Genomic DNA, 26,478 nt, shown 5'->3' on the forward strand with positions numbered 1-26,478 from the left:
TTTGTTTCCTTACTCATGAGAAAGCCTATGGTGAAAGCCAAGCTGATTGAGTAAGGTCTTCCAGTGTGGTTGGCCTCTGAGATATTTTTTATGTGTGAGAAGACATTAGCTCGTCCTACTTCTCATGTTTGTGTTTTCCTTATCTTTCCAGGACACTGGAATCAAAATGAGATAGAGACTGTTCATGAAGTTGCTTTAAGGTACCTTTTTCATGAAGACCTTGTGTGCTGGCAAATATGGGACCAACTTCTGAGTAAGTTAACCAGAAATGAAGACTCAATAATCAACCTGGGAAGCAAGGTTTTGGATTTACTAAAACAAGGTGATTCCACCTGTCAGTTGTGTGCAGGAGAATCTACTCGAGTTTCAGAAGGCGAGAAATATGTAAGAAAGCCTCAAGGGGAAGTTCAGAGTTTCAACACTGTAAGGAAAGAAGAGTTTCCCAAGAAGACCAACCACAATTGCCAGAATAAAGTGTATTTGAGACCATCACAGAATGATCCAAGTAGATGGCAGGAGGGTGACGGCAGATGTAAAGTGTTAGAGTGTGAGCACTGTGACAGGAGAAGGACCTCTGGTTTTCACAGTGATGATCAGGAAATGAGGAGAAGTGAGACATCTTATAGCCACAAGAATTGTCTGAAAGACTTCTTGAAGGAATCACTGCAGCATAGTGTAATCCACTCAGAAGAGCACACTTCTACCGAAAATGTGAAAGGCATCAACTTTAGCCCCAGTGTTGAATTGCACCTTGGAGCAGAAACTCTTATACATCATGAGTTTGGGGAGAGTGAGAGTTATAGCTCGGAGCTTTGCACTGCTCAAAGTGTCCACACACAAGACATATGCAGAAAGAGTGATGAGTGTGGTGAGGACATGAGTCAGAGTTCACATCAGACTATTCATCAGCAAGTCCACATGGGAGAGAAAACCTACAAATGTGCTGAGTGTGGGGGGATCTTCACTCAGAGTTCACAACTTCAAGATCACCAGCAACTGCACACTGGAGAGAAATCCTACAAATGTACTGTGTGTAGGAAGAGTTTTAGTCAGACGTCCAGTCTTCCATCTCATGAGCGACTCCACAGTGGAAAGAAAATCTACAAGTGTGCTGAGTGTGGGAAGATGTTCAGTCAGAATTCAAAACTTCAAGTTCATCAGCGAGTGCACACTGGAGAGAAACCCTACAAATGTCAATTATGTGGGAAGAGCTTCAGTCGGAGCTCACACCTTCAGGTTCATACTCGAAATCACACTGGAGAGAAACCCTACATATGTGCCGTGTGTGGGAAGAGCTTCAGTGAGAGTTCATATCTGCAAGTGCATCAGCGAGTACACACTGGAGAGAAACCCTACAAATGTGCTGTGTGTGGGAAGAAATTCAGTCAGAGTTCATATCTTCAAGTGCATCAGCGAGTGCACACTGGAGAGAAACCCTTCAAATGTGCTGTGTGTGGGAAGAGCTTCAGTCAGAGTTCAAAACTTCAAATTCATCAGCGAGTCCACACTGGAGACAAACCGTACAAATGTGCTGTGTGTGGGAAGAACTTCAGTCAGAGTTCAAAACTTCAAGGTCATCGGCGCATTCACACTGGAGAGAAACCCTACAAATGTCCTGTGTGTGGTAGGAGATTCGCTTGGAGTTCATATCTTCTAGATCATCAGCGAGTGCACACTGGAGAGAAACCCTACAAATGTCCTGTGTGTGGGAAGAGCTTTAGTCGGAGTTCACACCTTCAAGTTCATAAGCAAAATCACACTGGAGAGAAACCCTTCAAATGTGGTGTGTGTGGGAAGAGCTTCAGTCAGAGTTCATATCTGCAAGTTCATCAGCGAGTGCACACAGGAGAGAAACCCTACAAATGTGCTGTCTGTGGTAAGAGCTTCATTAGGCGTTCACATCTTCAAGATCATCAGCGCATTCACACTGGAGAGAAACCGTACAAATGTGCAGTGTGTGGGAAGCATTTCAGTTGGCGTTCAGGACTTAAATTTCATCAGCGAGTTCACACTGGAGAGAAACCTTACAAATGTGCTGTGTGTGGGAAGTGTTTCAGTTGGCGTTCAGGACTTACATTTCATCAGCCAATTCACACTGGTGAGAAACCTTACAGATGTGCTCAGTGTGGGAAGAGCTTCAGTCGGAGTTCAGATCTTAAAGTTCATCAGCGGGTACATACTGCAAGGAAACCTCCAAATGTGCCATGTGGGGGAAGACCTCCAGTCATACCTCTAGTCTTCGAGATCATCAGTGAGTCCACACTTGAGAGAAACCCTACAAATGTCCTGTGTGTGGCAAGAGCTTCAGTTGGATTTTAGCTCTTCAGTCTCATCAGGAGTTCCACATATTGAAAAACCGTATAAATATAGAAAATCTGGAAGAAGCTTCAGGCAGACTTCAAGTCTTCAAGCAGATTGTAGAGTCCATACTGTGTATCACTGTACAAACATTTTGGTTGTGGTAAGGGCTTTAGTAAGACTTTTACATCTTTACCTTTATCAGAGAGTATATGATACTGGTAAGCTCATCACACCTGATAGGTGTGTGATAAAAGTGTTCCCCAGAGCTTAGACTTCTACGTTTCATGAGGAAATCTACACAGCCGAGTGTCTATAAAACGTTGTGTGTAAAAAATTCATCATGACTTCCAGCCAAGGTGGAGGCGTAGGTGGAAACACTGTGCCTCCTCGTATAACCAAAATTAAGGACAACAAGAATTTAGAAACAGAAAAACAACCAGAAAAGACCGAAAATTGAACTGTACGGAAGTCCCAACAACCATTCATTTAGACCAATAAGAGAGGTGGAGTCAGTGGCCAGCCAAAAGGGGTTGCAGCAGAAAAAAGCAGTGGCTGGAAGAGGTGGGTATGCAGGCACAGCTGGCCGCTAGCAGACCCTGGTGGCAGGCCCAGTGAGGGACAGAAGTCAGCTGGCTGCCCACAGTGACACATTCGGGTGCAGATAAACCAGGTGAAAAGGGCAGTGAGACAGACCACGCAACCCAGGGCCCCAGGTCCAGGAAATAAAGCCTAAAAGCACTGATTGAAAACAGTTGTGGAGCTTGAGGTGCCAGGAGAGACTCCCAGCCTGACAGGAGAGTTCATTGGAGGGACCCACAGGGTCCTAGAAGGTACAGAAGCCCACCCACCTGGAAACCAGCACCAGAAAGGCCCAATTTGCTTGTGGGAGGCTGCAGAGGGCACTGAAATATGACAAAGAGTGGAGCAAGTGCCATTGTTCCCTCTCTGACTCCTCCCCCACATACAGCATCACAACCCAACAACTGGATTGCCCTGCCCTGGTGAACACCTAAGGCTCTACCCCCTCACTACGTAACAGGCAAGACCAGATCCCGCCCCACCAAAAAAATATTGGCTTAAATGTAGAACACATAAAAGCCCCAGAGCCAATACTTTTAAGCTACCAAGTGATAGCCAACCTATCAGATGCACAGTTCAAAGCATTGGTGATCAGGATGCTCATAGAATTGGTTGGTTTTGGTCCCAAAGTAGATGAAAAAATGAAGGGTACACTAAGTGAAATGAAGAAAAATGCATGGGGAAACAGTGATAGAAAGAAACCTGGGACTCACATCAATGGAGTGGACCAGAAGGAAGAAAAAAAAACATACAATCAGTAAAGAATGAAGAAATAAGAACTTTTTTAAAATGAGAGGCTTAGGAACCTCCAGGACATCTTGAAACGTCCCACTTCCAAATTATAAGGGTATCTGAAGGGGAAGAGGAAGAGCAACACATGGAAAACTTTTCTGAACAAATAATAAAGGAGAACTTCTTCAATCTGGCAAATGAAATAGGTACCAGGAAGTCCAGGAAGCTCAGAGAGTCCCAAAGAAGTTGGACCCAAGGAGGAACACACTAAGGTACAGCATAATTACATTAGCCAAGGTAAAAATTAAGGAGAGAATCCTAGAAGCAGCAAGAGATAAGGGGACTGTAACCTACAAAAGAAGTTCCCATCAGACTGTCAGCTGATTTCTCAAAAGAGACCTTACAGGCAAGAAGGGGCTGGAAAGAACTATTCCAAGTCATGAAAGACAAGGACCTACATCCATGATGGCTCTATCCAGCAAAGCTTTCATTTAGAATGGAAGGGCAGATAAAGTGCTTCTCAAAGAATGTCAAGTTAAAGGAGTCCATTATCATGAAGCCCTTATGTTATTGAAATGTTAAAGGGAAATATCTAAGAAATAGAAGATAAAAAATATGAACAGTAAAAAGACATAAAACTCAGAGTTATTAACAGCCACACCTAAACAAAAGCAAACTAAACAAACAACTAGAACAGGAACAAAACCACAGAAATGGAGATCACATGGAGGGATAGCATCAGGGTAGTGGGAGGAGGAGAGAGGGGGAGAAGGTACAGAGAATAAGCAGCATAGGTAGTAGGGATAAAATAGATAGGGGGAGGGCAAGAATAATATGGGAATTGTAGAAGGTAAAGAACTTTCAACACATGAACATGAACTAAAGGGGAAATGGGACAATTCTAATAGAATACTCAATCAAATATATTTTTAAAAAATGTCCTCATGAGCTTTGTTTTCTACAGTCATCTGAATTCCATGGGAAAAAACTTCCTTCTTGCAGGAATGTGGACAGTGTCCTGGCTAACTTCATCATGTGACTGTTCTTCAGAGAATGCACAACAGAAAAACCCTATGAGAGCCATAGTGTAAGTTTGTATGAACCTTCCTGCTCTCTAAAGTCTGCGCAGGAGAGAGGCTTAAAGTAAATACCAGTGGACCTTAGAAAAGGTTGATTCACAGATTTGACAAAATCTACAAGCACGATAATGGCACTGCCATGGAAGCAGGAAGTTTATTCACTGCTCAATGACCATGACAGGAGACCAGTGCCTAAGTACTAATAGGAGCCTGGAAATGTCTCGCTTTACGGACAGGAAGAGTTGTGAAAAATAGGGTGCCTATATGGAAATTCTTATCAGTCCAACCTCAATTAGCAATAGTAAATTATAGTAGAAAAATTATTTTTTGTAAAATCCTTTAAAAGCTAATTCAGGGAGCGCTGGCTGGTGTGGCTCTGGATTGAGTGCTGGGACGTGCATAAAGGGTCACTGCTTCAATTCCCTGTCTCAGACACTGGCCTTGTGGGCAAGGTCTCCATTAGGGGTCGTGTGAGAGACAACCACTCATGGATATTTGTGTGCCTCTCATTCTCCCTTCCCCTCTAAAAAGTGAATGAATAAAATCTGTAGGGAAAATAAAGCTTTTATTTCACTTTAGAGAGGTGAAGGGAGGGAGAAAGAAAAGGGAAGAAATATTGATTGCTTTTATCCATCATGTGCCCCAAGTGGGGACCAAATAACTGGCCATCTTTCCATCTGTGGACGGTACCCAACCAACTGAGCCCCATCTGTCAGGCCATGGAAGGGGATTTTTGTAAATGTGGTTTTGTGTTTTGTTGCTTTTCACCTGGATGCATGATGAGAAATTGATGCAAATGTTTATATGCTCACCACTTCCAAAACGCTGGAGGGATCCCCAACAGGGAAAGCTGTAATGGAGAGTGTCAGGGCCAGAGCTCCGTGGGTTTCTGCTCCCCGTACCCAAAGCACTTAAACTCTGAGGTTTAGGAAGAGGAGAAGGATATACAGCTGATGATTTTTGCTGATTCTGTGGGGGCAAAGGGAGCCAACATGAATAGGGAGGACATGTAGAAATGGAGATACGCTTTTGGAGATTTTCTTTTCAAGATTTTATCTTTAGACAGTGGGAGGGAGGGAGAAAGAGAGTGAGAGAAACATCAGTATGTTTTTGCCTCCCATGCACGCCCTGGTGGGGACCTGGCCCACAACCCACACTTGTGCCCTGAATGGGAATTGAAGAGGCGGCCTTTTGGTTTACAGGCCAGCACTCAGTCCACTGAGCCCCGCCAGCCAGGGCCTCTTTTGGAGTTTTCAAAAGCAGTTTTTAGTTGCTAGTTAACTCTTGGAAAAGTTGGTGCCTGGCCCTGAGCCCTCTGTATGTGTATAGCATGTTTTTCCTTAAAACCTTTTTCATTTTTCAGTCACAGTTGACATGCAATATTATATCAGTTTTAAGTGTACAGCATAGTGATTAGACATGTGATCCTCTGGTAAGTCTCGTACCCACCTGGCACCCTGCATAGTTACTGCAGCATTACTGACTATATTCCCTGTGCTGCACTTTACATCCAGGTGCCTCTTTTGTAACTTTGGACCAGGAACACAGCTGTGTGGCAGGTTGCAGCTCTTTTTGAAATTCCAGCATCACAGAGTCTAGTTGCCTGGACCTGTCTTTAGGCTGACCCCAGATTCTGCCTGAGCTGTTTCAGTCCCTGTGCATGCTGTGCTGAATCGCAGTGGGTTGGGATTGCCCCCCTGAAGAGAGCGGCTCAGTCTATGGGAGTGCTGGAGATTTAGGGCATCCCACTGGGGGACACTAAACTGTTACAAAATGTCATGATGCTGTCACTTCTGGGTGCATATTTGAAGGAAATGGAAAGATGTTACTAAAGAAGTATGTACACCCTCATGTTCACTGCAGCATTGTTCACTGGAGCCAAAACATGGAAATGACCTCAGGCTTAGTCTTGGATCAAGATGGGGTACATATATACGATGGGACAGTATTCAGACACAAGAAGGAAATTCTGCCATTTGCAACAACATATTAAGGGCTTAATGCTTAGTGAGATAGAAATACCATATGATATCTCTGGAATTTTTGAAAAAGTGCATAAAAGCAGAGTAATGGTGGTGACCCAGAAGTAGGGAAATGGTAGAGGCATTTAAGAGCACAAACTTGAGGTCAGTCAGTCCTGAAGACCTACTGCATGGTGTACTGATATAAACAACCAAACTTTAGAAAGGTTTAGTTTCCTAAGAGGCTGAACCTTATTTCTTCCAACTCGTGAAGAATCCTTGAGATGAGACAGTAATGCTAGCGAGGTGTATAATGATAATCACATTGTAAGAAATGTATCAAATCAGTAAGTTTACCCCTTCAACCAAATGTCCTATGTCAAATAAACCTGCAAGATTAGGGGAAAAATAACCCATCGTGGATGGAGCTGGGTCTTGTGGGTCCCCTAAGAGCACCCCAGAAATGTACTTATTGCCTGGTGGTACCATCTGAACCTGAGCTGGTGGACACTGTGCAAACAAAGACACTGGTCCCATTTCTAACTTCGGAGCTCCGTCTTTGGAATGAAAACACACTTGAACCTTCATGAGGGAAGACTGCATTCAAAAAGATGTGTGTTAGGGAGGATGCTCCCATTTGAGAATCTGCAAGTGCCGCCCATTGAACCAAGAAGCGCTTTTCTTCATAAGGCAGGACAAGAAGGGCTAGCAGGCAATGTGTGGGAGAGAAGGCGGGGAGGGGGAGGCGGCCAAGCAGGGCTTCAGCAGGAAATGTCTGCTGTCTGCAGTGTCATGCCAGGAATGTCCCTGCAGGTGCCTGAGAACAGTAGGTAAGGTCAGAGGCCCAGAAGAAGTGCTCAGAAAGTGAAACTGCTGCTGCCCAAGTCCCCTGACCTGGGAACTTCCATCGTCATCTCGACCATGCCTCTGCTGTCCAGTAATGGGTTCGTTCATTCCTCCAGTCATTCATTCTGCCCTTCATAGGCTTGAGGGATTGGCCATAGGAGGACAAGAATTCATGACCTCTCAGGTAACACAGAAGGTTAATCACTAAAATATCCCTGGGGAATGATTGAAGGTAATGTTTGTCGAAAGTATGGAGTCACGCCTGTGCTTAAACACCCGCACATTTTAGGTGAATCAGTGGTTCCCAAATACATGCAATTCAAACCTTTAAAAGCCAATGGAGCAAGAAAGAAAAAGTTATAGGAAAATTATAAAAGATGTTGAGATGAAAAAATTGGTCCACAGTAGTAAGGAAAGCTCTCAGTGCCATGTTTTTCTGACAAAAGATGTTTCATTCATCTTAACAATTTACTGAGCCTGGGAGGTGGGGCCGATGTTGCCATGGTGAGGCAGGAGCCAGCACAGGAAGAACTCTGGGACTGCAGTGCTGTTACCGGCCAGCATCTAGCATCCTGCTTGCCAGGAAACGCATTTTACCACTTAGGTAGAATAAGTAAACCAAGGCAGGGAGAAGGAAGGAGACATTTTTCACAGGGTAACTCTGCAGGCTTGAGCCTGGTCTGTTAATATTGTCAGCCTCTGCAACATCACAACAAACACTACCTTAGCAAGAAAGAAGGGAGGTCTTTGGAATTCTGTGCAGCGTTTCCACTCTCTGGGAAAGAAAGCCCTGAAACTGCTTTCCTCCCAGGGCCTGGAGTTCGGGAGAGGGGTTCCAATGCCCAAGAAGAAGCCCATAAAACAAATGGTTTATTGTCTACTTGTGGTCACTATCTGTTTTACAACGGATTTTCTGATACTTAGGGAAAGAGCCTATAAATGACCTTTGGAAGTTCCCCAGTTTTAATTAACTGCATTCTGTCTCGTATCTGTTTTACAGAAGATGAACTAATGGAGTTTGGGGGAAGAGAAGGATTCGGGCTAACATACCTCCACACATGCCTAGGTTTGAGTAGTCACATTCCTCCAGGAAAGGTGGTGGCACATTTACTCATTAATCAATATGTAACTTGTTTTTCTGCTACCCACCAACTGTGTGAGTCCCCAGAACAAAGGACACTGTCTCTCTGTGGTGCCCGTGGTGCTCCTGGCTCTGTGGCCACTGGGCCTCTTGCCACATATTCTCAGGCTGCCCAGGTCCTTCCCACCCTGGTCTTCAGCTGCTCGCTCTTTTGCTGCTGTACTTTATCCTGAAACGTTGCCTTTCACCCCTTACTCTACCCAGTCCTCTTCTTCCATGTGGATGGATCACTAGTAAGCTGATTACACATTAATAGATTTGCTGATCTTCAATTCTTTACATGTGTTAGGAAGAAGTGCCAGGACTGTCCTGTCAACAACGGTTGTTGTGTCAGTTCCTCCACCCCTATCCTCCATGTCACCGCCATTTCTTGCGACTGGGTGTCCTGGGGCTGGCTCTCATTTCATCCTCAGCTCTGGCTGGAACACTTTGTCTTTTACTGATCCAGATATAATTGTAATGTGATTATAATCACAGAAGCTTGGACGTCCAGGGAAAGCCTACCTCCATTGTCACTTCACTTTTTTTCCTTCAAACATCTTACCAGGTACATATAAGATAATTTACATTCTCTTTCCTTTTTTAAAAAAGAAACCCTCAGTTGAGGCTATGCTTATTAATAGAGAGGGGAGGGGATGGAGAGTAGGAGAGAAACACCAATGTGAGAGAGAAACAGCGGCTGATTACCTATCTTTCATGTCCCAACCAGGACAAATCTGTAACCTAGGCTTGTGCCCTGATGAGGAAACTGGCCCGGGGCAAGAATGTCCTTTTTCTAACCGACTGATCAGTGTCTCTCATTGTGTTTCCTGTTGCTCCCTCTCACTTTCTCCCTCCTTCCTTCCCTTGTTCTGTTTTTGAAATTTATCTAGTTGTTTCTATACCAGTTAGTGATTTTTTTCTTCATTCCCCACTACTTTGCAGCACCATTTTCAAAGAAAATCAGTAATCTATACACAATGAGAGGTGCGTCTTCTCTCTCAATCCACTTTGGTCTATTTTTCAATACTTTCATCAGTACTGCAGGGCTTCATTTACCTTAACTTTGCAGTGAGTCTTGGTAATTTGTAGAGGTCCTGTCTTCTTTCAGGGCATGTTGGAAGCTTCCGGGTTATACAACCAGAACCACCCATGTAGTATTTCTAAAGCCATGAATCCAATTGATCCTCTAGTTGCTTCACAAGAAATATGGAGAAGCATTTGTGACACCATGAATGAAACAGGAGGGCATTTAGTTAAATGAAAAGAGGTAGACATTCAAAGACTAAATCTTGTACAGGGTACAGCCAGGGTCTCCCCAAATAGGCATTTTGTAGTGGGGTCCAAAACACAGGGTGCCCAGATAATAAATAAATAAATAAATAAATAAATAAGATGTCCTCATCCCAAGTCTGAACTGAGCATTGGGACACATGGAGCAGGGCCAGTGAGCTGTTTTGCATGGCAGCACTTTTGCAACTAATCTCAGGCATAAGCATTTAACATATCTATAACTTTTAACTGGTTTCATGGATGTGTTGAATAGCTGTGGTTTTCAGCTGGAGAGTTGGGAGTGGCTTCAAACTAAGATGTGTGTTGGAGGCGTCTCCCCCTTGGTTACTGTGCCTGTGTGGGTGCTTGGAGATGAATGGCTCCAGGCCAAGGGGCCCTGCTACCTGGACTTTATATGGCAGCCCATAGAAGGTGGGAAAGTCGGGGAACGCTGGTACATTGGCGAATTGTGGCAGGAGTCAGAAATGGGGCTACAGAGGAAGATTAGCTGGTGCTGGGATTTAAACCTGGGCCCAACCGCCCTGCAGAGTTGGGGCCACAGGGCTTTCAGTTGTTGTGTTTTGGCACTTTGCTTTGGGAGCAGGAGAGACCTTGTTGGGAAGAAAAGGGGTGAAAGGACTTGCTGGTGGGCTATGAGAAAGTACTATGTGTTTTTGGATTAAATGGAGATCACCGAGGGGATGGCTCTTGGTATTATGGGAGGCCAGCCAGCTGAGCACGGATTAGTGGAAAGAACTGAGGAGCTACCTTAGCCACAGACTGTTACTTCTTTTCCTGAGATAGGCTCCCCAGACTGGGCAGAGGGGGAAGGAAGGACTGTGTGTGTTTGTGGGTATTCTAAGGGACTTTGGGATCTCAGAGAAGACATTAAGTCATTACTCTTAAACTTGTATAACTTTTGAATAAATAATTCCTTTCCTTTTCACCAGTCTATAACATTGAGATCTATAATCACCTGATGGTGAGCAAGGCGAAGTTAGTACAGGGGGACTCTGGGGGATGGGGTGCAGTCCTTTGCTGATAGTATTCTGGGGTCCCCTTACCAATCCGTTCTGTAACAATACTGGATGATAGAATTATATGTGGAATCTAAGGAAAAAAGTGAAAGTCACAGAAATAGACTAGAATGCTGGTTGTTGCCTGGGGGATGGAGGGATGGGGGAAATTTGGAGAGACTGGTTGAATGATACAAACCTGCAATTATAAGATGATTAAGGTCGAGGATCTAATGTATAGCATGGTGACTGTAGCTAACATTTGCTGAGGGAGTAGATCCTTGTTTCTCGCCATAAAAAAAGATCCCAATGTTAGGTGATACATGTATTAAATTATTACATTGTGGGGATCCTTTCACAATATACTTACTATACATATTTGAAGTCATCACATACACTTTAAATTAATTACCATTTTATTTGTCAATTCTACCTCAGGAAAGCTGAAAAAAAGTTGTTGAGCCCTGACTGCTGCAGCTCAGTGGCTTGGGCAGTGCCTGCAGACCAACCTTGTTCAACCTCCTGTTGTAGCTCTTGGCCCCGTGGCTGGCCGGCCAGGCTCACAGAAGCTGTTTCTCTCGCAAACGTTTCTCCCTTTCTCCCTCCCTTCCTCTCTCTCTCAAAATAAAGAAATAGAGTATTTTGTTAAACTGTTGACTTTTTTAGTGTTTTGGGGCAGAATCCTCTACATCGACATGTAGGTTTTGAATAATCTTAGATCATTTCAACCACCGTGTAGAAAAGTAAACTATGTCAAGAGCAGGATGGATGTAAATGGTGATACAGTCAAAGAGACACTAAAAAAGCATTTTTAACATTTGTTCTAGGGTTTTCTAAGGTAGGTATTTCCTTCATTTGCCAGAAAACTAATTTCAAAAATAAGCATTTAGGACTGAAACGAAATGGGAAACTTGGTATTTGTTTCATGGGTTAACGAATGGTCACTTTTCTTTTTTGTGTGACCCCCCCCCCCATTTCGGAATGAATAACTCACACAAGATAAACTATCACAAATGTCGATGCATCGAGGCAGAAGTATCCTAAAGAAAGCAACAGCATCAAAACGACTTTGAGGTGCTGTGTTGGTCTTTTTGTCGTATCCAGCCATATTTTCAGTCACGCTGATTCTTAAAAATTAAAAAACAAAAATGGGAGGGATAGGATAGAAGGAAAAGAAAAGGGGATATTTCGTGCTAATAGTGTCGGAGTAGTGAAAGGAACCATTACGTGGTTTTTTGTTTTGTTTTGTTTTGTTTTTTGATAGTAGTAACCCAAAGCAAGCAATACCTTTTCGAGGATTCTGGGGAGTGTAGTCCGGAAGCGCCGGTCAGTCAGAGCCACTTCCGTTGTGGGCGGGAGGAGCTGCAGCCTTTTTTTCCGGTCGGGAACTCTAAGCGCGGTCTGAAGCTGTGTAGAGTCCCAGCGATTTCCTGCAGGAGGACCGGGGTTCCTGACTGTTCGATACCTTCTAGAAAGTGAGTGAGTGCAGAAGCCCCTGATCTCTTTCTAACTGTCGTGAGCCTGTGACCCGCAGGAGCGGTCTCGCTTTCGGGGAAGAGAAAGGGGCGAAGGCATCTTTGCGTGTAGTCGGCTCCTGGAGTTGGGGCTGGGAGGGGTCGCGATTCCAGATTTGCGAGTCTGTAGATGCTAGGTTTCCCTTGGGTTCTCACGCCTGCCGACTTCCAGTGATATAATCTTTTCCTTTTTATAGTTTTTACGTATTTATTTTTGAGAGGAGGGAGAAAGAGGGACAGAAACATCCGTGTGTGGTTGCCTCTGGAGCGCCCCCTTCTGGAGACCTAGTCCGCAACCCAGGCGTGCGCTCTGACTGGGAACCAGACACCCTTTGATTTGCAGGGCAGCACTCAATCCATTGACCTACACCAACTGGGGCAGAGATGTGTTTGTACAGCCATTTAATTTCTGTTTCTCCTCTCCAGAGTAAGGTTAGTTGTAATGTCACCGCACAGGTGGGCCAGAGTCTGGTTCCAGGTGGTTGGTAGTGTGTGCTTCTTTTTTTTGTGTTTGGGTTTTAAGATTTTGTTTATTATTTTCAGACAGAGGGGGAGGGAGGGAAAAAAGAAGGGAGAGAAATATTGATGTGATAGAGAAACATCGATTCTCTGGGGCCCCCTGACGTGCAGCCCAGGCATAAGCTCTGTCTGGGGATGAAACCTTCTACCTATTGGTTTAGACAACGCCCAGCCCCTGAGCCAAACTGACCTGGCGTCAGAGGGGTCTTACACAGAGCTGCCGCGGTTGCCAGGGTCTGTGTCTCTTGTCCTCTTCTTTGCCACTTCTGTCTCAACAGGTCGCTTGGACTGGCTCAGAAGGAGGAGAAAATGACCAAGTTCCAGGTGTGTGGAGTTTTGACTTTTATCTATTTGGTGGTTTATTCTGTTCCAGTTTTCCCAATTACTTTTTCTGATTTTTACTTGTTAAAATCTCTTATCAAAACTTAGATACATCTTTTTTCTCTTCCATGAGAAGGATTAAAAAACAGGTGTGTCTTATGTGCCTGTTAGTAGCTTTCATATTGGTTCTATTTTTGTTTTTGTTTTTAAGTTTTGTTTTTACTTGTCGTTTCATGTTATCATCGTCATTCACAAGTAGTAGGGCAGGAATCCCTCGGTATCAGAAAAGTTTGAAAACCCATGTTATTGCACTGCCATGTGAACTGTTTTCCCCGTGTTCTATTTTATATAATTATAACCACATTATATGTTCACTTTTCAGTCTTTTTTTTTTTTTTACTTAGTACTGTCACTTCAGTGTTTGGTGATTGGCCATTCTTTTATGTACCTTGTTATGCAAATTCCTTGCCCAGTCCATAGAAAGAACCCACAGGACTGGCTGTGAAAGACAAGGGTTTATTGGGACTTGAAGTGCACACTTAGTGGGTGGGTCAAATCACCTGTACCCAGGCTTTCCCAGCACAGGGGTACACAGTAGAGAAAACAAAGCAGACAGGGTATGCAGGGTGCTTGCATGCAAGGTGTGTGAGATCCAAGCACTGGCTGTTTTCTCTGTGCTTGTTTATACTGTAGGTCCACATCCGAAATTAATACCTTGGCTAAAGATCTGGTCAGACTCCCGAGGTCTCACAGCCCAGTTCACTCACAGATGACCTTTACTGTGTTCCACAGGGTGGGAGGTGGGGTTGGAGCTTGGGGAGGGTCCCCTGTTTGCACAACCATACAGAAACCCTTCTGATACATTGTGTCAGAAGGGTTTCTTTTGTGTGCACCTTTCAGCAGCTACAAACAAGCATCTACACTACTGTGCTTGTGAATAAATTTTGTTCTGATTCCTCAAACTTCTGCATGGCCTTTAAAAAATGAAATATAATTTACTTACTAAAATTACAGATCTTAGGTGAAAAGTCAGTGCTAGAAATGTACCCTGTTTTAAAAATTGAATAACTACATTAGCCCACCACCCAAAACCAGAAATAGAACATTTCTTTTACCCCTCAAAGTTCTCTCCTGTGCCTTTCAAGTCAGTTTGCTCCTCTTGGGAGGCATCTGCTATTCTGATCTGTCTTCACTTGTTTTGAAATTAAATATAAGTAACGAGTCTGTGCAGTATATAATCTTGTACCTGTATTCTCCCACTTGGCACAGTGTTTTCAAGATTGGTCTACGTAGTGTGTATCAATGTGTTGTTCCTTTTTATTGTTGAAATATATTTTGTGTGTAAAATATTTATTATATTTATTGGTGAAATATAGATTTTGTGTGTATGTGACAGCCATCTTTGGGAAGGATAGACAAACTTCTTCTTTTGAAGGAGGTTTGGGTTGTTTTATAGCTTTTGATTGTTATGCATAAAGGTTCTGTGAATAGCATTCTTGTACAGGTCTTCTTGTGGACATGTATTTTCATGTCACTTGGGTGAACATCTGGAAGTGAAATGACTCAGCTTGTGGGGCAGATAAATGTATACAGTTGTCCAATGGGTGGCACCATTTTACCACCCCCCAAAGCGTCTGAGTGTTTCCGTTGCTCCACATCTTTCATTGTTTAATGTAGATCTTTTTTATTTTGGCAGCTCTAAGGAAAGGACATCTCACTGTGATTATAATTTGTATTTCCCTGATAAAAATGATGTTGAATACTTATGTGGATTTTCACCATCGTATATCCTTTGTGAAGTTTGTTGAAGCCACTTGCCCATTTTAAACATGGGCTTGTAGCCCTGGCTGGTGTGCCCCAGAAGATTAAGTGCAGGCCTGTGGACCAGTGTTGCTGGTTCTGTTCCCAGTCAGGGCACATGCCTGGGTTGCAGGCCAGGGGCCCAGTAGAGGGTGTTTGAGAGACAAGCACACATTGAGGTTTCTCTCATTCTTATTCTACCTGCCTCTCTCTGTCTCTAAAAAGAAATAAAATCTTTAAAAACAAGAAAACAAATTTTTAGAATAGCCCCAGTCTGTCAGGAATAGGATGCCACAGTGCTGGAACCGTCAGAAGATTCAGATACTCATTACCTGATAAGGACTTTTTCTTAATATTGTAACATATACATAACATGAAATTTACCACTTTAATTGTTTTTAAGTGTACCATTCAGTATGTTTAAGTACATTCACAATGTGTGAATTGTCACCACATGTCCAGAGCTCTTTTCATGTTCCTGAACTGAAACTCTATACCCATTACCCAGTAACTTTTATTCCCCCTGTCCCTAGTGTCTTTCAACCACTGTTTCACTTTCTGTCTCTATGTACTTGACTATTCTAGGTACTTCATATAAGTGGAATTACACACCTAATTCTTTTGAGAGTGGCTCATTTTACTCGCCATAATGTCTTCAGATCCATCCATTTGACAAGGAATTATTTTACGTAGTATTTTATTGTATTAATTATTTTGTTATATTTTTTTTAGAGAGAGGAGAAGTGAGAGGGAATGAGAGAGGGAAACATCAAAATACAAGAGAAACGTCAGTGTTTGGTTACCCCTTACACGCCCCCAACCAGGGACTCATCTGGCAACACAGGCATGCACCCTGACCAAAGAGCGAACCAGCTACCTTTATGTTCACAGGCAGTCATTCAAATCATTGAGCAACACCAGGGAGGACATTTTTTAATTTTCTTTTAATCCTCACGTGAGCCTGTGATTTTATTTATCTTAGAGAAAGAAAGGGACAAAGGGAAGAGGAGAGAGAAAGAAACACTGATGTGTTTCATATTGCCTCCTGCATGTACCCTGACAGGGGTTCGAAACCCCAACCTCTTGATATATGGGAGGACACTCCAAGCAGCAGAGCCACCCAGCAAGGGCATCTGAGAAGGATTGTAAAGCAGGTATTATAAAAGTATTTGAGCAAGCACTCAGAGACATGAAATGAAAACCAGAAAATCTTAGGAAAGAAATAGAAAATACAAAGAAGAACCAAATGGAAATTTTAGAACTGAAAAATATACTGAATGAAATATAAAAAAGTAAAACAATGGACTCAAGAGCAGAATGAAGGGAAAGAGGAAAGGCCTTGATAGACTAATAGAAATTATTTACTATGAATAAAAGAGATAAATAGACTAAGAAAAAGTAATCGGAACCTCAAGGATCCATGGGAGTATAATAAGGGGTCTAATATTCCTTTATCTGGGTCCCAGAAGAAGAGGAAGAAGAGGATGGGACTGAAGAAGTTCTTCAAGAAATATGTTGGAAAATATCCATAACTTGGAAGAGAAATAAACCTACAGATTCATGAAACTGAGTAACTCCGGATGGAGGAAACCCAAAGCAATCACATCAAGACATTATATAGTTTAACTTCTGAAAACTAACAGTGACAAAAACCTTGAAAGCAGTAAGGGAAAAACAATTCATATGACATTGAATTTTCTTATCAGAAAGAAGTAGAGTATTTTCCAAGTGCTGAACGAAAAGCTCTTTCAAGTCAAAATTCTCCAGTAAGAATATCCTTTGGGAATACAGAGGAAATCATGGCATTTATAGATGAAGGAAATCAAGTGTATTTGTCACTAGTGGACTTTAGCTAAAAGAATAGCTAAAGGAATGAAACAAAAATCATAGCATTTTCTGATGTATTTTTTAGATATTTTTATTTTAGAGTGGAAGAGATAGAGAGAGAGGAGAGAAACATCGTAGTTTGAGAGAGATGTTAATCTCTTGAATTTAAGACAGTTATAAGTGGGGTAGGGTAAAGGCACTTAAAGACAAGTAAGATTTCTGCTTTTCATTGAGACTGGTAACAACAATAGACTGAGTTATGTGTAAGCAATGTAATTCTTATAGCAACCACAAATCATACAGACATATCCTCTAAGATGTTATATGTAAATCAAAATGCAATTTTAAAAATCGTCAAGTAACGTGCAGGAAAATAGGGGAAATGAAAGGAAAAAAATAAAATGGCAGACTGAAATCCTAAGATAAGTAATTCATTAAATGTAAATGGTCTAAATATGCCCATTAAAATACAGGGATTGCCATTGTGATTAAAAAAATATGACCCAACTTGCCCTGGCCAGTGTGGCTTGGTTGGAGCATTGTCCTACACCAAAAGGTTGCGGGTTTGATTCGTGCTCAGATCACATAATCACATTGTCAGTTCAGTCCCAAGTAGACTGTGTATAGGAGGCAACTGATGGATCTTTTCTCTCTTGAGTTGATGTTTCCCTTTCTCTCTGCCCTTCTCTCTCTCTTTCAAAGCAATGCAAAAAGTGTCCTCATAAAGTGACTCAATATGTTAGTAGAAACTCACTTTAAATATGATATAAACAGGTTAGAAATAAGAGGAGGGAAAAGGATGTATCGTGCAAAAATGAAAAGAAAGTAGATGTGACTAAACATACAAATGTAATCCTCTCCTTGCCATACTAATTATATTGAGAATAGCTGACACTCATGCAGGACCTCCTGTGTGCCAGGTGTACAGCCTCTGAGGCAGAGCTGTGCAGCAGAACTCCCGCCATGATTGACATGTTCTGTATTGTGCTGTGTAATGTGGTAGCCACAGGCCACATGTGGCTCTGGAGCCTTTGAGATGTTCTGCAGCAACCATAGGAGGGAATTTTTAATTTTACGTAATTTTAACATTATGTTTCCATAGCCACATGTGAGTACTGGCTTCTGAGTTGGACAGGAAGTTATAGGAACTTTATGTCTATTCATTCATTGGTATGTATAAGAATTTGCTGTGATGAGCAGCATCGCACAGATGAGGAAATACATGAAGGGGTTTTTGATATAAATATCAAAGATCATGCAGCTTGGGAGGGGTGCACAGCTTTGAGATTTAAACCAAAGGATTTTTTCAGGGAAATCTGTACACCTTGACACTTTGAATGCTGTTGTCTTCTTGGTCCTCTTTTTGACAATCTTGGGTTTCACGAGGGGTCTGAGGGCTGCCATGGTGCCAAGTAAGAGATGGCTGCCACCTCCTTATGCAGCGCTGAGGAAGAGAGCAAGAATTTTTAATTTTATGTAATTTTAACCTTATACTTCCATAGCCACATGTGAATACTGGCCTCTGAGTTGGACAGAACAGTTATAGGAACTTTATGTCTACTCATGCATTGGTAGGTGTAAGAATTTCCTGTGATGAGTAGCATCACACATATGAGGAAGTAGATGAAGGGGTGTTTTAGTCTAAGACCATGCAGCTTGTGAGGGGTGCACAGCTTTGAGATTTGAACTGAAGTATTCTGGCAGGGAAATGGGTACACCTTGACACTTTGAATGCTGTCATCAGTAGTGTCATAGATAGGTGGCATGTCCCTCGAGAGCACAGAGGGCCAATGTTATAGCTCCTAAGGAGGGGTCACCTATTAGTTTGTCAAATTTTAACAAGGTGACAGTACCAGGCTCATTGAATGCATGAGTGAGAAAGGAAGGATAAATCTACCAGACCCCTTTGGGAGTAAATTGACCTAACGATTCTGGAACAGTTTGGGAGTATTAATGCACACACAGAGTGTACAGCCCCCGTGATTCATGAGTTGTAGTTCCAGGGTGCTTACTGTACGAATACCCACAAATGACACCATGTGAAGTTAAAAAAGATTATTTTTCAATTGCACATATACTGATGGGGCTTGGGAAATTAATGTATGAAATTGACATGCTGGATTTAGAACAGGAGGAACATACATAAGGGAGACTGAAGCCCCTCAGCATCCAGAGTAACTTCCCACCCATTCTCCCTGCCCACTCAGTGCTGCCCTCATCCCTGCGAAGGTTGGTTGTGACATTGAGATTGCCTGTGTTTGGTGTTGTAGGAGGCCGTGATGTTCAAGGACGTGGCTGTGGTCTTCACAGAGGAGGAGCTGGGGCTGCTGGATCCTTCCCAAAGGATGCTGTACCAAGACGTGACCCTGGAGAACCTCAGGAACCTGATCTCTGTGGGTGAGGACAGGTGCCCCCTCTACTTGAAGGTCACCTCACAAGAGTGTTTTATTTTTGGACAATCAATATTTTATTGATTGTAGTCTTGCAGTTGTCCCAATTTGTCTCCCGTTTTCCCCTCCACCAAGCACCACCAGTCTCTCAGGCTATGCCATACCATTGTTTACATCTGTGGGCCATGTGTAAAGGTTCTTTGGCTACTCCTCTCCTCTACTGTACTTTGCGTCCCCATGGCTGTTCTTTAACTACCTATTTGTACCCCGCACTAGGGGCCCCACCCACATCCCAGGGATTTGCCCCATCCTGGAATGGAAGGAGAAACCCCCTGATTTTGAGGCTGGCACTGAATCCACAGAACCATACCCCCCAGGGCTACTTAATTTGTTTTTTAGATTCAATTATTGATTGATAATGTATTTTTTGCCTTTTTATTGTTCATAGTTTTGATCTTCGTTTTCTAAGTCCCCTTAACATTTCCTGTAAGAGTGGCTTGGTGATGATGAACTCCTTTAATTTCTTCTTCTCAGGGAAGCTCTTTATCTTCCCCTCAATTCTAAATGACGTCTTCGCTGAGTAGAGCAATCTTTGCTGTAGTTCTTTGCTTTTCATGACTCTGAATATTTCTTACCAATCCCATGTGGCCTGCAAAGTTTCTTTTGAGAAACCAGCAGAAAGTCTAATGGGAACTCTCCTGGAGGCAGGTTAACTGCTTTGCTCTTGCTGCTTTTAAGATTCTTTCTTTATCTTTAACCTTTGGTATTTTAATACAGGATGTTCTTCGAGGGGGCCTCTTCATTTCCATTTTGTTTAGCACTATCTGTGTTTCCTGGACTTGCATGTCTCTTTCCCTCACCAAATTAGGGAAGTTTACTTCCCTTTTCCCCAAATAGCTTTGCAGTTTCTTGGTGTTTCTCTTGTCTTTCTGGCACCCATATGATGGAAATGTTGGAATGCTTGAAGTGGTCCTGGAGGCTCCTTACGCTATCCTCATTTTTTTGGATTCCTTTCTCATCTAGTCTGATTGCTTGTTTTGCTTCCTTATGTACCAAATCATTGACTTGATCCTCAGCTTCATGTACTCTATTGTTGTTACCCTGTAAATTGTTCTGTGTTTCAATTACTGTATGATCAGTCTGTCTGGATCTTTTTTTATGCTGTTGAGGTCCTCAGTAAGTTTCTTGAGCATCCTTGTAACCAGCGTTTTCAACTCTGCCTCTGCTAGATTGCTTATCTCCATTTTATTTAGTTCTTTCTGTGCGGTTTTGAGCTGTTCATTCATTTGGGCCATGTTTCTTTGTCTCCTGATTTTGGTAGCCTCCCTGTTTGTTTCTGTGCTTTAGGTAGACCTGCTGTGCTTCCGTATCCTAGTGTTATGCCCTATGCAGTAGGTGTCCTTTAGAGTCCAGTAGCACAGTCCAGTCCCCCTTATCACCCAGGTAGCTACTTGAGATGCACCCTTCCTGAGGGCTGAGTGCGTCCTGGTCTTGTAGTTGAGCTTTGGTTGTTGCTGTAGGTCAATGGTAGGGATTTACCCTGGGCAGTCCTCTGCAAGGCTTGGTCGTAACCACTGACCACGAACATCTGCACTTGTGGAGTACCAGCTATGTAGAGGCAGGGTGTTGGTACTCCCATTGGGTCTGTAGCTGTGCACTAGTTGTGCTGGTCCTGGGTTTTCCTAGGTGATGTATGCCAAGGTTAGTCTGCTTCTGTGTTTTTCTTCCAGCCTCCCTGCCTGAACTGTGGAACAGACTGAGGTGGCTAGTACTTGTGTTGGACTTAGAGACTCCCAGGCAAAGCCAAGCTCTGAATTTAGACTGGCTGCTGCTGGTGCTGTGCCTGGGGCTCTTAGCAAAAGGGATTGGGGCTAGGGGCTCACTGAAGATAGCAGTTGCATGTTTTAAAGGATTTAGGAAGTTCTGAAGGATGAGCCAAGAGGAGCCATTCACATGAAAGTCTTACTGTTAATAGTTGTAAGTAAGTTGGGAGGGAGAGAGGCTCAGGGGATCTCCAGGGCAGGGCAAACAGTGTTAGTCAGGTTGATGGAGTCTATGATATGGCACCTGCCTGCTGCCTCTGTGGCTCTCCCCACCATTCTGTCAGGGGAAAAGCGGTGGCCCAGCTCTTGCCTTGATGCCAGACACTTCCATTTGTCCCTGTATTCCTGTGGTGCCTTTTAGTCTGCTACCCCACTGGTAGATCTCAGAGGGAATTGATAGAGTAAAGTCATGTGTGGGTTCTTTAAGAAGAACTGATTGGGGATCCAGCAGTTTTTCTACCAACTCAATCCCTGGTGGGATTTGCATGTGGAAGTTACAGGGTCTTATTTTCCTGGCAGAGGAACCCTGGGTGGGTGCACCTGGAGTGGGAGTGGGACTCCTTATTCCCAAGACTGTCATAAATCATTTCGTCCCTCCCATGTTCATGTGGGAGGAATCCTTTTCGCATCCCCACCTTTTCTAGCAGTCTGGATGGATGTTGTTTCTTTAATTTGTAGTTGTCAGACTTGCATTCAACTCAATTTCTGATCATTCTGAGTAATGTTTGTTTTATGATTTAGTTGTAACTTTGTAAGAGGTTGCAAGAGAAGGTGAGGTGTGCTCTGCTATGCCACCATCTTGATTGTAGTTCCCAGGAGTATTTTGATTTCAAATGTTTAAGCGTTTTGGACTCTTGAAATATGTCCCCAAACCTGGAGATGTACATTTCCTAATTCCTATTGGATGTATTGGATGTGTTGTCTTTACATTTTCTGGTTTTTGGAAATTGCAGTTGCGATATCTTGGTGTTAAAATGGGTTGGTAAGTTACATCATTATTGTAATGTTATTGGAATAACATAGCGTAAATTTTCTTGTAGGGACTGCATTCGTGCAACCAAAATGGTGAGTAAATCCATAAAGGATGCTTATTTGATTTCCTGTTGTATTCATAACAGCAGGTTGCCGTTGGAGTTTTGAGAAACACTCCTTACAGCACATGACAGTTACAGTAATTTAATTCAAAAATTTTAAAATATATCCCGTAGTTATTTTTCACGGGATAGCAGTCCTTCAAATTGGATAGGATTTGAAGGGAGAAAGGAGAAGCTTTAGATGACAGAGTCAGACCCCAAGGAGTCGGTGTTCAGTTGAGAAGCAGGCAGCTCCAAGTCTCCCAGGGACCAGGCCAGGTGCTGTCCTTGTCCTTGCCACCAGGGTGGCTGCCCTGACCAATGCCTCCAGATTTCATGCTCCACTTACTCACAACAGCTTCTCACTGCCTCCTGCGTGTGCGTGTGCCTTCTTATCGTCTATTCTCCAACAGCAGGCAGGTCAGGTCACTTCTCTGTTTGCCCTTGCAGGCTGTCCCATCCCACTCATACAGTCCAACATCCTTTTTGTGGCCCCCAGGGTCCTGCCTGATCTGGCTACCCATGCCCTATCTGTTCAGATTTCCTGTCCTCAGCCTTCCTGTCACACTATCTTGCCGCTTTCTGTTTTTCTGACCTACCGACTGTGCGTCTGCCTCATGTCCTCTGGCTTGCTCGTCCATATTTTGCCCTGTGGGCAGTCCTGGTTCCTGCCTCTGTCATGTCTGCTCCGATGTCATCTCATCTCAGATGCCAGCTCTGACCAGTCTGCTTAAAAAGTCCAGCCCCCTCCTCTGTCTTGTTTTCTGACTCATCATTAATTGCCAGCTGATATAATAATGGATTCTGTTTTGTTCACTTCTTTATGGCCTCTCTCCCCATTACTGTGTAAGGTTCAGAGATCCAGGGTGTAACTATTTTCTTTATTGCTGGTTCCAGGTGCCTCTGAGAGACTTAATGCATAGGGTATGTTCATTCACTCCTTGTTTGGTGAAGGAGGGGATGGATGGATGGATGGACGGACAGATGGACGGACGGACGGATTGGTGTACCATTTCAATGGTAGGGACAATGCTCCCTCACAGCTTATCCTAACCAGTGGTCTCTGTGTTGCCATTGTGAACTCTGCTGTATCCATTTACCTGGGAACATCGTCCCTGCCAGCCTCTTTTCTACTCCTTTCCTTCATTGTCCCTTTATTCACTCCCTCCTTCCTACATTTGTCTTAACTGTGTACATCCCTCAGGTAAACCCAGCCTAAAATACAGCCATTGTAGTCATCTCTATGGGATATAAGTACCAAAAATCAAGAAGTGTATCAGATAAAAACCTCAGGAAAATCTAGATATGAGGGTCTGCCTGTTGTGAATAGTGGGGTTAGCTTTCTCTGTTGTTTTGTAATTGCTGTTCTGGTGTCTTCATGCTACAGGAAGGTTCTGTGGAAAACTTTCAGGAAGGCTGGATGCCAGCTCCATTTGATTGGCTCTTTTTTTTTTTTTTTTTGTGCAGACTTACCTTTCCTTGGGAATTATGAACCCAGTTCCAACTGGTGTCTGTTTTTTCTTACCAGAAGCTTTCCAAGTGCTTTGTGTTTTTCCTTTTTTTTTTTTTATCCTCACCCGAGGACATTTTTTCATTGCTTTTAGAGTGGGAAACATTGATGACAGAGAGAAGCATCAATTAGTGGCCTCCCATGCATATCCGGGCCATGAATCGAGGATTGAACCCTCAACCTTGGTATGTGTTCTGACTGGGAATCAATCCCACAACCTGTCCGTTTCAGGATGTGATTCCAACCAACTGAGCGACCCAGCCTGAGCATGTTGGGTGTTTTTCTTGTTGTTTTTCTTTAAGAAAAGGAAATTGTGTTGTTATTTTGTTGTTATTTATTTATTGGTTGATTTGAGAAGGAGAGAGACATTAAGACAATGCTGTTTTTTTCCTTATGTATGAATTCACTGGTTGATTGTTGTGTGTGCCCTCAGTGGGCATTGAACCCTCTACCTTCACTCTGGGACAACACTCTACCTACTGAATTCCCTGGTCATGGGTGTTCTGTGTTTTTTAATAAGTTTTTTGTTTTGCAATTTAGGGCCAGGTTATTATTGAAATATATACAAAAAACTGCAGTACACATTCATGAATTTTCAGGGAGTAAAATGACTTTATATTTCAGTTCTTTTTATTCAGGTAACATTTACAGGCACACATCGCTAGTATGCCATTTGATGAGTCATGACTACATGTCTCTTCCTGAAAGTTCTTTTGGCAACATCTGAACAGCCCCAGCTTTTGTGTGTTTTATCTTCTTGCCTTGCTCCACTTGTCATGAATATCCTTGCGGCCTTGTTACACTGCACAGAAGCTCACAGTACAGGGTTTCTTCTCCGTCCAGGAGTCTTGTAAACAACTCATCAAGAGAATGGGCCTAGGTGGGTCTCACTGTCTTCACTCCTTCTGGAAATAGGCCACAAGTGGAGAAAAAAGCCAGTGTCACTGAAGAATTATTTGAGAACCTTGGTAGCCATCTGATGAACGTCTGCCCTAGTTATAATTTTTATGGTACTTTCAGCAGCTGTCTCTACCTGTGTAACAAACTACTCTTTACCTTAGCAGCTTACAAGAACAAGCATGTATTCATAATTCTTTCAGTCAGAAATCTGGAGGCAGCTTCGCTGGGTGATTGTGTGTCACGATCTCATCAAGTTGATGTTAAGGAGTGCCCGAGAGCTCCATGTCTTTGCAGGGTTAATGGCACTGAAGTATTGGCTTCCAGGATGGACTCATTCACATGGGTGTTGGCAGAAGGCCTCAGTTCCTTGCCAGTGGGACTGTCCCATGGGCTTCATGGCTGTCCCCAAAGAATGGCATGGCAGGTGGTTTCTTCCACCCAAGATAGTGGAAGGCAGAAGCCACAATGTCTTATGGGATAACCTTGGAGGTGATGTATTTTCACTTCTTAAAATTTTAAAAATCTTTTCAGGAGCATACGTTTATTAATTTTAGGGAGAGAGAGAGAAACATCACTGTGTTGCCTCCAGTATGTGCCTGGAGTGAGGATTGAACCCACAGCATCTCGGTGTATGGGATGATGCTGCAACCAACTGAGCCACCTGGCAATGGCACTTTGCCATATTCTGCTGGCTTCACAGAGTAATCTTGACACATTGCAGGAAGGTGGTTGATACCATATGGACATCAGCCGGCAGGATCATTGGACACTGTTCTGTATGCTGGTTACCATGGCATAGTTTTATGTGTAGAAATGTATATCTAGTGTGCAAAACCTGGAAGATGTTGTCAGTCATTGGTCATCATCCAAACATTTAGCCAAATTAAATGACAGCATTTACCATGGGACATTTTACTGCCATGAGATTTGTGAGTCACGGGTATGAGTTTTCTAGTTTGTTCTATTTAGAATGTTCACCATTTTGCTGAGAAAGTCACCTGCTTTGTAGTCGTGTATTTCTATTTTTGACCTAATTATAAGTCTTTCTATAGTTCCAAACTTAACACTGAGTTGACAGGAGCCTACTCATCTCCTCTGTGTTTCGTTAGGCATGAGAAAGCCTATGGTGAAAGCCAAGCTGATTGAATCAGGTCTTCCAATGTGGTTGACCTCTGAAATATTTTTTATGTGTGAGAAGACATTTGCTCATCCTACTTGTCATGTTTGTATTCTTATCTTTCCAGGACACTGGAACCAAAATGACATAGAGACTCTTCACAAAGTTCAATTAAGGTACCTTTTACTGGAAAACATTTTGTGCTGGCAAGTATGGAACCAACTTCTGAGTAAGTTAACCAGAAAGCAAAACTTGATAATAAACCTGCGAAGCAAAGTTTTGGATTTGCCAAACCAAGGTGATATCTCCTGTCAGTTGTGTCCAGGAGAATCTATAAGAAAAGAAGAGTTTCCCATGAAGACCATCCACAATTGCCAGAAGAAAGTGTATCTGAGAGAGTCACAGAATGATCAGAGTAGGTGGCAGGAGGGTGACGGCAGATGTAAAGTGTGTGAGTGTGAGCATTGTGTCAGGAGAAGGACCTCTGGTCTCCACAGTGATGATCAGGAAGTGCAGGAACGTGAGACATTTTATAGCCACAATAATTGTGGGAAAGACTTCGTGAAGGAATCATTGCAGTATACTGTAATCCACTCAGAAGAGCACACCTCTACCGAAAATGGAAAAGGCATCAGCCTAAGCCCCAGACTTGAGCTCCATCAGCAATTGCACCTGGGAGCAGAAACTCATATACATCATGAGTTTGGGGAGGGTGAGAGTTATAGCTCAGAGCTTTGCACTGCTCAAAGTGTTCACACAGAAGAGAAATGCAAAAGGA

The 26,478-nt window shown here is 43.1% G+C and overlaps 1 protein-coding gene across 2 annotated transcripts in view; it reads left to right on the forward strand.

Annotated features, from left to right (window-relative positions):
- The window catches only part of LOC123822931 (zinc finger protein 271-like), a 45,053-nt gene that overhangs the window by 13,018 nt on the left and 5,557 nt on the right, over positions 1 to 26,478 (forward strand). The window contains exon 4 of one of the 2 annotated variants that reach the window (XR_006786449.1): positions 152 to 272. Coding sequence is in view for 1 of the 2 variants with exons in the window: in XM_045845101.1 (XP_045701057.1) it covers positions 152 to 2,199 (2,048 nt within the window). In the remaining variant the exon portion in view is untranslated. Of the gene's footprint in view, positions 1 to 151; positions 2,200 to 26,478 lie in introns of those variants that run through there. The other variant, XM_045845101.1, reaches the window with a different exon arrangement.

Source organism: Phyllostomus hastatus, unplaced genomic scaffold (assembly GCF_019186645.2).
Source record: "Phyllostomus hastatus isolate PE091 unplaced genomic scaffold, TTU_PhHast_1.1 phas_contig_468, whole genome shotgun sequence".
Taxonomy (NCBI): Eukaryota; Metazoa; Chordata; class Mammalia; order Chiroptera; family Phyllostomidae; genus Phyllostomus; species Phyllostomus hastatus.